The sequence below is a fragment of the Panulirus ornatus genome, chromosome 68, assembly GCF_036320965.1.
Source record: "Panulirus ornatus isolate Po-2019 chromosome 68, ASM3632096v1, whole genome shotgun sequence".
Lineage (NCBI taxonomy): Eukaryota > Metazoa > Arthropoda > Malacostraca > Decapoda > Palinuridae > Panulirus > Panulirus ornatus.
The window spans coordinates 6,882,970-6,897,062 of NC_092291.1; the positions used below are offsets into that span (position 1 = coordinate 6,882,970).

The window sequence follows — 14,093 nt, forward strand, 5'->3', positions numbered from 1 at the left end:
GTGTGTGCCTCTAGTGGTGTTGGGCGACTCGATTAAAGTAATCCAGTGATATTTCTGAAGAGAAGAAAATCTAGTATAATACATGAAAATGTTCAAAACTCTTTGAATGTTGGAAATAGAGCTATGAACGAACGTGCCCTCAGTAACTTCATACATCTCGAGATATAGGTAGTAAGAAGATAAACAAACAAACCCATCACTAAGTTAACGCTAGCCTGAAGATGTAATCATTATCATTATAACATCCCAAAGTAGTTATGAATCCGTAACACAACCCGGAAGTTATCAGACATCCTTAATACCACCGGAAGTTACCATACATCTATAACAACACCCGGAAGTAGTCAGTTATACATCTATGGAAAAAAACCCCACCATACCTCAGAAGCCGTAAGTTTTTGAATAATATTTTGAAGAAACAAAACCTTAGTATGAGTGAACTTATAAAACTCTCAGCATAACCCAGGAAAGTTAACGTTAAGCATGACACAAGCAAAACCCTGATGCATGACCCTGTCACAACCCGAGCATGACCCTGGATTAGGTCTCCCTGCTGAGCCTCGGTGTTCCTGCCGCAGGTGGCGCTGTTCCCCGGGCGAGGGAAGCTGTCGACGGTGCTGCCGGAGTTCCCCTCCCTGAAGGACGTGCTCCTCCCCCCACACGTGGCCCCGGATAAGGTAGGTCCCGCCTCCTGATCTTCCATCAAACAGACAGACCGACAGATCTGGGGGCTATAGCTGGGACGGCTCTACTGTCAATTTAGTAAATGACTGGTTGGCTATTTGGATTTTAAATCCATCAGTTACCAGGGCAATGAAGGCCAAGAACGTCATTATAATCACCCACTGGAAAATCTTGTATCTCAATGTGTAATACTACATTCCCATCACCAGCTTGTAATGAATTTAGAAACTATGACAGTTCATGATTAATATTATTGTCATTCAGTCTCTACGTCGACAGTTCATATGGCTAAGGAGCCTGCAACTGTACAAGAAAATCTTTGCTTTCTTGATATCAATTTTTTTATGATGAAAATCAATTTTGTTTTAATTATTCTATTCTGTTCTCGTCCTTTCTTCCTTTACGTGGATCACCCCTTCTGGCGATGTGGACTCCCCACATCTGGCAACATGGACCCTTCATGTTAATGTTGGTGACGTGGAACCCCCATATGGCACAATGGCCCTACCGTGGCCATCTGGACTTCCCCGTGCGGCACCATGGCCCCGTCTGGCCCCTGGGGGCGGCCATGCAGGTAGCCACCTTTGTCATGATGTACAGGACGCACTGTCAGCGGATCCTGGACACCGTCATCAGGGCCAGCTTCGACGAGGTGTGTGCCAGGTTGTATTATGGTAGGACTGCCAGGTTGTATTATGGTAGGACTGCCAGGTTGTATTATGGTAGGACTGCCAGGTTGTATTATGGTAGAACTGCCAGGTTATTTAGATTACGGTGGTACCTTGTTGCCGCACCTCTGATAATGTACCGTCAGATCAAGGTAGTTATGGTAGTGCCATGTGCTGTGCTGTACTGTCACGCCCCCCACACAAGTTCCTCATCGAGAAGCAACTCTTTAATCTTATCATACCACAGAGTAAGGTCATGATGAGGTTATACATACTTCACTGGAGTTTCTTATAATAACTAAATCACTGATCTCTCGCAACAACCACTGTATCAACCTAAGTCGACCTGACCTTGCCAGTACCTTACAGTCGTGACATGACCTGACCAACACCCTATAGTCTTGCCCTGACCTGGTCTGATCCTTCTCTGGCCTGGCTTGCCCCTGACATGGCTTGAGGTACATACCACTAACCTTTGTTTACCAGGTTGTCTCCTTAAAAATCTGCCTATTTTATAACATGTCCTTACCTAACCTTACCTGACTTTTTTCCAGACCTTATCCAGTCACCTTTGAACTACTCAAACCTTCCTCTTACCTCACTGACTTGCCTCTGCCAACCTGCCTGTGACTTGGTTGTAACATGTACTGACCTGTCTTGCCTTGTGTTGCTTCAGATCCAGAGCTTCCTAGTGCACTTCTGGCAGGGGATGCCGCCCCACCTGGTGAGCATCCTGAGCACCAACGTTCTGGTCAACTTAGTTGGTGTCTGCGACTCCATCCTCTACCGCGCCATCTGCAGCGTCCTCATGCCCTCCGTCCTACAGGTGAGTCTTACTGCAGGTCCTGTAGGTGTAGAGAGATTTATAATGCCTTTCTGCTGTAGGCAAGTTGTAAAGGTGTTACTACCGAGGTAGAGAGTCCTTCTAGGGTGTTATTTTGCCCTCCTCCCTCCCTCCCAACGGAGGGTTCTACAGGTCAATCCAGTGGGTCTTAAAGTTAGGTCCAGATACAACAAATGCGTCCAACTGGGTCTACGGCGCACTACAGGTAAATCTAAAAGGTTCTTCAGGTAGATCTGGATGGTAGTGAAATACCTGTCATTATAAACATGCCAGGTCTTACTTATTGGGAAAGACATAAGAGAGTGCCAAAGCTTCGAGGTGTAGGGAAAGAAACAGTTATCAAAACGGCCCACCCTTGAGTTGCCAACGACCACAAAGTAATCATATGAAAGAGCAGCTTGTTGAGTATTGCGTGGTCTAGCTAATGGTTGAGGCACACAAGCAGTCTGGTCTTGGAAACAAAAACCAAAGTAATACCTATAGAAGAGGGAGAGTGGGTCAAATTTTAAGGTTAGCCTGGTAGAGTTAATAAGTCTGATCGCTTTCGACTTAATTCTGTAAGGATGCAGAGCTAGAACCAACCCAGATATTAGAGTAGTTCTCCATATAAGGAAGACTCAGTCCTTTGTATAAAAGGAGCAACTGTTCGGAAGAAAAAAATTTCGACATCTAAACAGGACCCCAGTTTCTTAGAGACAGAATTAGTTATATCCGTAATGTGGGCTTTCCAAGACAAAGTGGATATTCTAGTAATACCAAGTATGTTCACTGAGTCAAGAGGTGGAATTACAGAACCGTCAAAGGAGAAAGGAAACTATTGAGGAATTTTCGACAGAGAGATGGGTAGAAACTTGGTCTTGGAGGCATCAACCTTAACCAGATTTTCCACCCGACTAAGATATCCAGTGCAAGTCTCAGTTCATTTGAGAAGTTGTGTCGAGACGAGATGCAGATCTCGAGTGAGAGATGGAGCAGCAGAACTGAAGGACTTGGAGAAGTGCAATGTTCAGTCATCAGCGTGAATCCATATGATTATTTACGGAAGAAAAGAAATTGTTGATAAAAAGGAGAAAAAAAATGTAGGAGACAAGACAGAGCCCTGCTTGCTTAGGTTCATGTTATGACGTGGAGTTGTTCTGACTCGCCCCAAACTGAATTACTCCCCTTCATTCCCACTAACTCACCTCCATCACCACACTGACTGACTGTCCTTCCATCCCAGTGACTCACCTTCCCCTCCCTCACACTGGTTCACTGCTTCTCCATCCCAGTGATTCACCTCTCCCTACCCCGCAGGCCATCCCAGACAGCTTAACCCAAGTCATCCGGAAGTTCACACATGACCTGGACTCTTGGCTTCGCGTGGCGCTGGACGACCTGCCGGACAACCTGCGACAAGTCAAGATCGACTGTAAGTACCTTCCCCATTGACCCCCCCCCCCCCCCCCCACCCCCCACAAGTTCGTAAGGTCATCTTCCATCTTCGTCCCCGCCTCTCAGGCTCCCCATGTCGTCATCCACCCGACACATTATGTTCTATGCAAGTCTCAAAATTCAAGATGCTCATGATCTCTGATTTCACATGGAAACTGGTAGGTTGCCTCCCTGGTTCACCCTGGCCTTCGCCTCCCTTTCAGTGGCGTGTCGCTTCTCACGGATGCTCCGACGGCAGACGTCCCTCAACCACCTGTGTCAAGCGTCGAGGATGGTACTGCACGCGCCGGACATCACCCAACAGATGGTGCACGACTGGCGGCAGGTTGACTTGGACGCCATCACCCATCAGACACTCTACTCCATGGACCGGCACACCACAAGCGGCGTCACGGTCGACCTTATAACTAGCCGTGAGTCTGGCCGGCAGATCCGGCCACCATCCAGGGTAGACCAAATCAGGGAGATGACTGGGGACCTCCCCATCTCCCTACTGTCTCTCTTGCTCATACTAAGTATCGTTTGTGTCCTTCCTATACTCTTCAGGTATCTCCTGTGTTCTTCAGATACTCCAGAATACCTCATCCACCCTTGAGATACCTTCCAAGCGTCTCTTGTCCACGCCAGGCACTCTTTCAAAGTCTCGACTCCTCTAAACATTCTTAAGTATCTCTTAAACTCTTCAGAAAGTCTCTAAGTATCTCTTGAATACTTACTTGGATATTTACGAGTATCTCTTGAATACTTACTTCTTGGATATCTACGAGTATCTCTTGAATACTTTAGATACTTTTTCGGTACTTGTCTCTTTAATACACGTCATAAGTGTCTTGTCCATTAATTCATTGTCACAGGGCATCATTACGATCATATTATGATCAACACATGACCAATTTACTTGCTATATTCATCGGAATCTAGATACATATCGTCAATAGTGATCTCAAAGTACTTATGATTTGTCGTTCAGCATATTACCTCCATTTAGATCAAAATAATCGCCTTCTGTACAAGAATAAAATTCTTTCTAAATAGACTCATCAAGTACGTCGTCTTCTCCATGTTTATGTGTGTTGAGGTTGGCCTGACGAAGTCATATACTTGCAGTGTATAGCGAGTTCGAGCGTCTGCTGGAGGAGGGAGCGCCGCTGGAAGCTTACAGCGAATGGTTGGAAGGCATGGTGGAACGGTGTGTCCTGCTGGCAGCCCGCAGGAACAAAACTCCCGTTCACAAGGTGGCACACTCCTTCCTCCTCATGTGGTCCTGCTTCGGTACCCGCGTCATCAGGGACATGACCCTACACTCCGCCCCTAGTTTCGGTGGGTCTTCATGCCCCTAGGTGTCAAGAATAGCCAAGTGTGCAGCCTGCACAAGTGTGTAACTTGGCTAAGTTCCTACTGTGATCAAGTGTAGCCTTGTCGACTTGTACTTTGGTCAGGTAGTTGATCTAGCCACCTGTACAGTCAGGCCACCTGTGTAAAGCAATTAGATTTTTTTTTGTTTATGATGTTGTAAAGGCGAGGTGTGGGTGGCGGCTGTGGTAAACAGGCAGGAATGGCTTGTATCTATTGCCAGCTTAGGCTTCAGAGGTGTTATTCATGTACAACCACCTGTTTGTATTCGATTTCATTGGTTAATACGTAAATGTAATCCTATGGCGTGTTTTCCAGCTCCTACAACCTGCCCCCACACCCAAGGTAACCCTGTGCCCCGTCCCTAGCATCATTTCATCTGCCCCAACAACCCAGCTAACCTCGTATACTGTCCACAGGATCGTTCCACCTGCCCCAACACCCCAGCTAACCTCGTATACTGTCCACAGGATCGTTCCACCTGCCCCAACACCCCAGCTAACCTCGTATACTGTCCACAGGATCGTTCCACCTCCTTCACCTGATGTTCGACGACTACGTGCTGTACCTGGTGGAGTCGCTACATGCAGAGGAAAAGGCTCGGGAGCTCCTCAACAACATCGCCACCGACGCCCCTCCTGACTGCTCCGACCCCGGCTTTGGAGGTACTGAGCCCCTGACGTGTGGAGGTATGCCACATCCTCCTGACATACTGGAGTATGCCACGTCTTGCTGAATACTGGAGTATGCAAGGTCCTCCTGATTTACTCCGGACATGCTGGAGTATGCTACGTCCTCTAACTCCTGCACATTATAATCAATGGGTTAGGATCGAGATTAAATCTCTGGCATCAGTCTCTACACTGGTGGAGCAATTGTGAGACTTAACCGGCCATATAACGCTAGTGATGGAGCCATTTACAGTGTGTCAACAGAGTGGAGGATGAGAAGCTGGGTTGGATGCGAGCCATCTCCCCGGCCTGGGACTCGAGCCCGAGGCTGCCAGAGGAAGTTTGATTACATGTTCATGAGGTGATATGGTCTGTGGTGGATAGTCACCTTGCCTGAGGATTTTCACAGATGACTGTGTAGCTGAAGTTGAAACCACCAAAATTCAAGGTTTATATATCATGACGGCGTTAGTCCTGATTTCTAACACTGGAAAATGATACATAAATACAGTACATATACTGAAAGACGCCAGACATTCAGAATTAGACCAGTGTATTGTTCACATCTTTGTACATACACAGACGACACAGACATATAACCATATTTCTGAAACTAAAGGCTGCCTCCAAGTTCTGTTTTTTAGACTCGAGTAGTGAAACTTCTCCAAAAAGTGTTGACAGAAGGAAGGCCAACCATCCTGTCCTGTCCTCTCACAAAGGTGGGACCACTAATCATCCTATGTCCTCACAGATCCAGACAACGAGGATAGCCTGCACGCCCTCTCCTTCCTGATGGGGGGGTCCACGCCCGTGGGGGTACCAGGCCTGGCTACGCCCACCACACCTGGGGTTTCTCCCAACTCCCAGCCCCCGCAGGACCTGCATGTCTCCCCGACTCCTACCACCGTCCTCGGTCAGTGTCTGTCACAACCTGATTGTATTTACCTAACTTACTGTGCTCGTGGCGCATCGTCTCATGAACCTCTCTAATTATCATACATTTCTTTTAAGACATCTTTTTTCTGTCTGCATTTACACTATCACTTACATTACTCAAAGTATCCACAACTCTGCTGTTATAGAAGTAATATTTCATATTTTCTAACGTTTATTGCTCGATATTTCTTAACCTCCAGTAGTTCTATCTCTGCGTCTTTCAAATTACCGTTCGTTGTCAACGTTTTATGTTTGATTAAGAAACGTTGGTGACACGAATTTTCTCTTGTTCTTCTCTCTCTCCCAAGGTGGGCAGGATAAGAGGCTTTGACTTTTCGCTGTGAATTAGCTATCTTATTTCAGGCATGATCTATCTTGCTCTCCTCTGAACTGCATTAGATCTTTATTTTTTTCAAGTTTGGTAGCGCAACTGTAGACACTTAAGTCATGAACACAAATTTGGAACAACACCGGCCCTAAGACCGAGCCTTGCGGTGTTTCACTGGTCACCACAACGCTGCAAAGGGAAGCATCCGTGGTATGTGCCCTCCTTCCTCCGTGGTATGTGCCCTCCTTCCTCCGTGGTATGTGCCCGCCTTCCTCCGTGGTATGTGCCCTCCTTCCTCCGTGGTATGTGCCCTCCTTCCTCCGTGGTATGTGCCCGCCTTCCTCCGTGGTATGTGCCCGCCTTCCCCCGTGGTATGTACCCGCCTTCCTCCGTGGTATGTGCCCGCCTTCCTCCGTGGTATGTGCCCGCCTTCCTCCGTGGTATGTACCCGCCTTCCTCCGTGGTATGTGCCCGCCTTCAATTATCTCATTATTTTCGATCCATCGAAGGATTGTCTCCCTCGTGTCTGCCTGTGTGGGAAGGTGCTACATGTTTTCTGGCAGTCCAGTAACAAACAACCCGCCCATCTCTCTCTTGTCTGCAACGGAGGTTACGTGTAGAACTCTCAAACATTGGTTACGGATGTCAAGTTTATTTTTCCTTAATGACATTTGCCTTTCCTTTGCAGGTCACCTCATTACCGTCTGACTGTATATACCAATGTGTTACCGACTACCGTCCGTGTACTCACCAGGTGCAGCGGTCTGCCCAGCGTCTCTCACAATGTCCTCCTGTTCACCATTCCTCTCATGGTTTCTCCGTCTCCCCAGGTCTGGAGGGGAGTCTGGTGGAGGAGGACGCTAGTATGGACTACATATCGGGCCTGGCACCGTCCACGGGCGCCGCCCTCACGGCTCACAGCGGCACCACTACACCCATCGCCGTCACGGCGGCGGCGGCGGCGGTGTCGGTGTCGACGGGTTCCGGGGGCGGGGGCGGGGGCGGGGGCGACTACTATGCCTATGAATATGACGCGCGGGCATACCGCCTCCCGTCCTCCTTGGTCAGCCGCAACTACCTCTACCCTCCAACCTCGGCTGCTGCCATCAACCAGGTGCGTCCACTCAACATCAACAGGATATTTACCAACAGGATGTCTACATCAACAGGTTCATCACTCCACCAACGGCTCTACCAACATTCTACCAGCGTCATGTTGTCATTCTTCCAGTGTCCTACTGTCACTCTTCTATAGCGTCCTGTCGATATTTCCAGAGTGCACTGTTAACCCCCTCCAGAACGTCCTCTTAAGCCTTCCAGGGTCTTCTTGCTTCCAGAGCATCCTTCCAGCGTGTCCCGTGTCAGCAGTGTACTCACTACTGTACTTGTGTACCCCGCATACCTGAGACGTCTACCTCCTCCCTCGTGCCTGACTTGCTTGTATTCCTTCCAGTACTACCAAGGAGGCACCGGGGGCGCGGACCTCAGCTCGGGGGAGGAGCGTGGTGCCGGAGGCAATGGGGGCAACGGAGGCGGGCTGCTTCACGGCGGTGGGGCGGGGGTCGAGCCCCTGGGATACGGCAACGTCCGCGGCGACGCGTATGTCGATTGCTCCGGCGTATACTGTCCCGACCAGTCAGTCCTCTACCCTAGCAACTACTACCAGCCCTACGACCCATCCTACTACTCCAGGTAACTACTACCAGCCCTACGACCCATCCTACTACTACCAGCCCTACGACCCATCCTACTACTCCAGGTAACTACTACCAGCCCTACGACCCATCCTACTACTCCAGGTAACTACTACCAGCCCTACGACCCATCCTACTACTCCAGGTAACTACTACCAGCCCCAATAACCTATCTTATGCTCCAGACAACGCTCCTGCCTCTCTGCACATTACTTGATGTCAAGTAAAGACCTTGTTAATAGCTACTGTAATGATATTGATGATAATAATAATGGCCAAAAAAAATAATTTCAAATTTGTTTTCTGTTTCCTGCCTTTGGGAGGTAGCGCCAGGATCAGAGGAAGAAAGGCCTCATTTGTTCATATCATGTCTAACTGTCATGTATCATGCACCAAACCAGAGCACCTCCAGCCTCACTCAAGCCCTACATGCCCTAACACCCATACAAACACTCATCTATAGCCTCACAGACAATGGCCTCTCCTTCCACATACTCCTCACTACATGCACGACCTTATTAGCCACTTTCGCATCCTGTGGCTCACTTCAGCTCTCATGGTTTCATCTACTGCCAGGACCACTCCCACGTGTATATAGTACCCCACTTCCTCCATGTCTTCTCTATTCAGAGTAACACTCGAACCATACTGCCTCAACTCCCTGATGCATATTAATGCCTTATCTTTACATGACTGCTTTCTAATGCCACTTTTCCCAGGTTCAAAACCAAGGATGTGGAAGGATAATGTCGGGCTAAACCACAGGACCGAGAGAGGTCAGGCTCCCTGGTGATCGCCAGCACATCCCTACACCAGATGGTCACAGAGATTTGGCCCCATGGATCGCCTACACATACCCACATTAGATGTTCATAGGGATCTGGCCCCATGGATGATCAGAACACCCCAAACCAGATGTTCGCTGGCATCTGGCGCCATGGACCATGTAAATATCACCCTTAATTTTCAAAGGGATGAGGTTTTAGAGTGACGTGTTGCAAATTTCCACATATATAAAGACCCCAGCACCAGTGTGTGCAGCCTAACTCTAAATACACACATGGTAGTGATTCCTTGTGACCTATGTACTTATAACAAACAATTCCAAACGTCAGGTGCTGTCATGGTTATGGTTACATACGCTAGAGAAGTGAAGTAGATATCAAAGTTTACATTCTGAAGTGGCATCTCTAGTCATAATGTATCATGTAGAAAAATATAAACTATCATTAGTCAATGTATATCTTAAATAAGACTATTTCATACCACTATGAAGTATCATGATTAATCCACCTTACGGACGAATAAGAGAAAATGTCGAAAATGTATCATGTTAAGCCCTACACATTGTTACAAACGACATACCAAGTGAAAATTACAGAAACCGTGAGGAGATGGGTCACTAATCTGGAACTCGTCACAAGTGTCCCCTTGAAAAAACGGAATGACCCTATTTCAGAATGTTAACTTGAAATGCTGAGGCCTCGATGGATGGTGGTAAGGCTGCAGTGTTTCAGACATAACAGAACCGTTATGTGTGTTGCTAATAATTATCTTATGAAATATGACAGTTTATAAAGATATGTTTGTAGTGCATGCGAGAAAATATTGCATGAGGTTTCCCAAACCTGTTGCCTGAAGAACTGGCAGTGTTACCAATATATGCTGCACTGTACCAGTGTTTATAGATGTCTGACAACACGGTTATCTAAAAGTACTCACGTCAACTGTTGTCGTAAACGGACAGTTTATCATGAAAATATTGGCAGATTGCTCTGATGAAATGCAGCGTGTAACTATGTACAGAAAATAATCAAACTAACCAGCATCTCCGTAAAGGTGGTGTCACACTGGAACTTTTTCTATCAAATTTTCACCCGTGAAGTTATACGTTTCTAGCGACTCACTATCGACTGAGCAGCGGCCGACTCAGGCACACGAACAGAACCACTTAGCTTCATTACAACAAAACAAACAGTATGACTCAACTTGGATATTAAGGAAGCAGTCACTAAACTTGACAATTTATGCTTATACGGAAGAGGGATAATAAGCGTGAGTGGACGCGGAACTTGGCTAACTGGGGGAATTTCAAAGACTGAAATAGTGCTTCAGAAGCATCACTCGTGGCCTTGACCGAACAATTACAGTCCGTGTCATTCAAATCAACAACAAACATGCAATCTATTTGAAATTCTAATATAAAAGTATATATTTCCTACATGCTAATACTGATATATAAAAGTTAATCATAGAAATGCTGTTATTTGGCGAATTTTACTGTTTTCATGTAAAACAATCCTAAAGCTCTCTTGATTTCGTGGTGTTGACCGATACAGGCACACCAGAGTACTCGTCTGCTGCGTTTAAACACATTAATTGGCAGATCTATTACATCTTTGTAAAAATCTATTTTCTTGAAGCCGTAAGCAAAATAACTGAACATCAATGATATTCAAATCTAAGCATCGAGTTAAAGAATCACAATTATAAAACAAATGCCGCCTTACATTCTGGAACAGCTTTGTCATCGTACTGATCTTTAAGCTACAGGTTGTAAATGTAAAGAGGATGTGGGATTTGCCTCCAGACTTTGTTAGATGACTTCAACTTAACCCTGCGTTGTTTCAGGTATAATGAACGGATACTTTCCACCTTTATTAACAATATAAATCACGTAGTTTGGAAACACTAGTTTATGAGCTGCGGCTTACGTGATGACGTGTTTCTCGTATCAGGGTCGCATTGTAGAATGCGTGTGTTACATTATCCTCAGTGGTCATTACTTACATATGTTTTGTGTTATCAGTGATGGTAAAACATACTTAGTTTGATGCGGTAAAATTAAACTTTTGCCTTTTTTAAATCATCAATATCTAAGGTCAAGTGGGTTTTTTTTTCTATCGTAATAACAAAACGTAACTAGGTGAAAATTTCTGACTCTGTACAGAATATAAACTTGGATGACAGAGTACCAGCCAGACCAGCTAATGTGGGACTGAAACTTATTTGATTAGGCTCCCACACACTCTCATGAGGGTAGAAAACCTGTAGTGGGAGGCCTGCTCAGATAGTAGATATCTGTGTATTACTTATGCATAAAATCCACTGCGGAGATTATATCCACACAAACTGTTCACGGGTATTTACAAGATCCACTTGTCGTTACTTGGAGAGTATCAGGTCTCTCCTTGTATCACACTTGTCCATCACGAGTTCTTCAGAACGTTTCCAGTGTGTACGTAACACCAGAGCTCCAGAGTACTTACCACATGGTGAGGTATCTGTATAAGCCATCACAACGTGTGTGTCACAGCCACTGGTGCCACGGTGTGGTGTTGGTCAGTGATTTCCGTGGGAGGCAGATCACCCGACCACCCTGTAGTGACGTTGCTTCTCAGTACTACTTAATAAGTACCATTTTCCCAACTCTTGTAATATTTTGTTCGCTTTAAGGTTTAAATAAACACTTTCTCTCTCTCACTTGCTGCTTCCCTGTAGTCAGTATCTCCCTCTCACCTTCACATTTCTTTATAGTGTTCTTAACTATCAAAATTTCAGTTGGACATCATTCCAGAGTCTAGAATACTATCCATTTTTACTTCTTGCTTCCGCTAATTTCCTCGCCTTCCAAGAACATTACTAAAAAACATCATTTCAGTTTTAATTCATCTTCATTTTAACTTAGGATTTTGAAGAAACGCGTAGCAATAAAGTTATTCCGTTGAGGTGAAGTGATGCAGACCGTAGCTGCTTGATTTGGAGCATTATTATCATTATTATTATTATTGTCATTGATATTATCATCATTACTATTATTATTATCATCATCATCATTATTATCATTTTTCTTTATCTTACGAAAATAAGGATGTAATATGGGCGAGATGAAGCTCAGGGCAGAATGAGGGGTTAGTAAACGCAAGGATGAAACAATTGTAGAATGCAACAGAACCTTTCATGATTTCTACAAGTGTTTTACCATTTTTTTACGTCGATTAAGTACATTTTTCCTGAGCTTTTAGACCTTCCACATCATAAACCTTACATATTATTGTACGTTCAACGATAACTCTCCAAACTACGCAGCGGTGGTGTATGGAGTCCTTTGATATAATTTCCTCTAAATCCATGACTTAACAGAGTGGTGTCCCTAAACTGGAGTTATTGTAGAAAGAAAACTATACTTTGCTGACTGACAGTTACCGGCTACAGGTGCATTTATGGGCCATCATCCAGTGTGCTAACCACGCTAGCGTGTGGGGTTATAAGGTTTGTGAAGATTCATATTGAATTTGTCTGTAAGGAATGTCTTGTGTTAGGCACAGAGAGTGTGGTCACTCTTCGTGGAGGGGGGCACTTCTTGTGACTCACATTATACGACTCAATATTCTGGAAGTGGTTTCATTATCCTGATGTAGAGGCACTTTCCTCTTCTCGAAAAGACACAGCACAGACTGACTATATGTGAATCCAGGTAATGTCTGTGCCATTTCCAACATCCAGCATAGGGCTGGACATGTCGACCTCTCGATAACCTGCTTCCTGTCCCTCTCCTTAGCCACCAACTCTCAGCAACTTCATATAGTTGGTAACCACATGTGGATGATCATCATTGTACGAAAAGTGAATAGCTTTTCCTGCAGTCTCGAGACTGTGGACTATGTATCCACTCAGTGTTCTGATACGTAGCACTATAGTTCTAGCAAGATTCATAAAAATTCTTCAATGAAACTAAAGATGTGTTTGCTATTACTGATCCGACCTTCCCCTAACTCGTTCAAATGGCTGTGGCACGTACAATCTTACTGCTGGTGCAAAAATGTTTTCATCGAGGGGACGAGATCTTTGATTATATTGAAAAAATCCTCGACTCCTTTATTCACTCTCGGGTTTATAACATTTCTTGTCAACTGAGGAGATCTTTCAAGTTCCAGCTACATATACTTCGTACATCTCCCAACCATATAATGAGGTAATTATGAAGAATAGCTAGATCCACCCTTACACCGATGACTCCATCCTGCGTACATCAACCCATCACCTCTCCCTTAATACTCGTTTTCTTATCTTGATTCGTACTTATGCAGCATAGCATGGTGGAATCGAGAAACAATAACTCACCTAAAACAATTAATGCAGAAACGCAATTCTTTTTACCTGATTTTGTTCTAATTCTTACATATGTCCGGAAATCATGTTTCAAGATGCTACAGTTCACTCCAGCAGCACCATGAACATGGCCTGACCATCTTCCTCGCTACGTTCTGGTAACTCAACACAATGAACACCACAAGATCTTCCTGAGGACTGATCATGGGGGCAGAAATGATTTCTCTTGTGAGCAGCCCCGGTATGGAGGACTCGCATATCTGAGGTAGTTTCTCCCTCACCTCTCTCTTAGCCAGGGTGGAAACAAAAGCCTTCTGCTCTCAACATCTGTATTATCAGCAAAGATCCAATCTCGTTCGCCGTGATACT

The 14,093-nt window shown here is 45.5% G+C and overlaps 1 protein-coding gene and 1 long non-coding RNA gene across 3 annotated transcripts in view; one reads left to right on the forward strand and one right to left on the reverse strand.

Annotated features, from left to right (window-relative positions):
* LOC139747479 (transcription factor RFX4-like) overlaps positions 1 to 13,005 on the forward strand; it is a 58,410-nt gene extending 45,405 nt beyond the window's left edge. For both annotated transcript variants that reach the window (XM_071659848.1, XM_071659849.1), the window contains 11 exons: positions 579 to 677; positions 1,259 to 1,336; positions 2,029 to 2,178; positions 3,493 to 3,607; positions 3,834 to 4,043; positions 4,738 to 4,950; positions 5,505 to 5,648; positions 6,406 to 6,567; positions 7,749 to 8,032; positions 8,372 to 8,610; positions 9,332 to 13,005. In XM_071659848.1, the coding sequence (XP_071515949.1) occupies positions 579 to 677; positions 1,259 to 1,336; positions 2,029 to 2,178; positions 3,493 to 3,607; positions 3,834 to 4,043; positions 4,738 to 4,950; positions 5,505 to 5,648; positions 6,406 to 6,567; positions 7,749 to 8,032; positions 8,372 to 8,610; positions 9,332 to 9,359 (1,722 nt within the window). In that variant the 3' untranslated portion in view covers positions 9,360 to 13,005. The remainder of the gene's footprint in view (positions 1 to 578; positions 678 to 1,258; positions 1,337 to 2,028; positions 2,179 to 3,492; positions 3,608 to 3,833; positions 4,044 to 4,737; positions 4,951 to 5,504; positions 5,649 to 6,405; positions 6,568 to 7,748; positions 8,033 to 8,371; positions 8,611 to 9,331) is intronic.
* LOC139747481 (uncharacterized) overlaps positions 2,020 to 14,093 on the reverse strand; it is a 52,353-nt gene continuing 40,279 nt past the window's right edge. Inside the window, exon 5 of the long non-coding RNA XR_011712401.1 lies at positions 2,020 to 2,197. This is a non-coding gene — a long non-coding RNA (uncharacterized lncRNA). The remainder of the gene's footprint in view (positions 2,198 to 14,093) is intronic.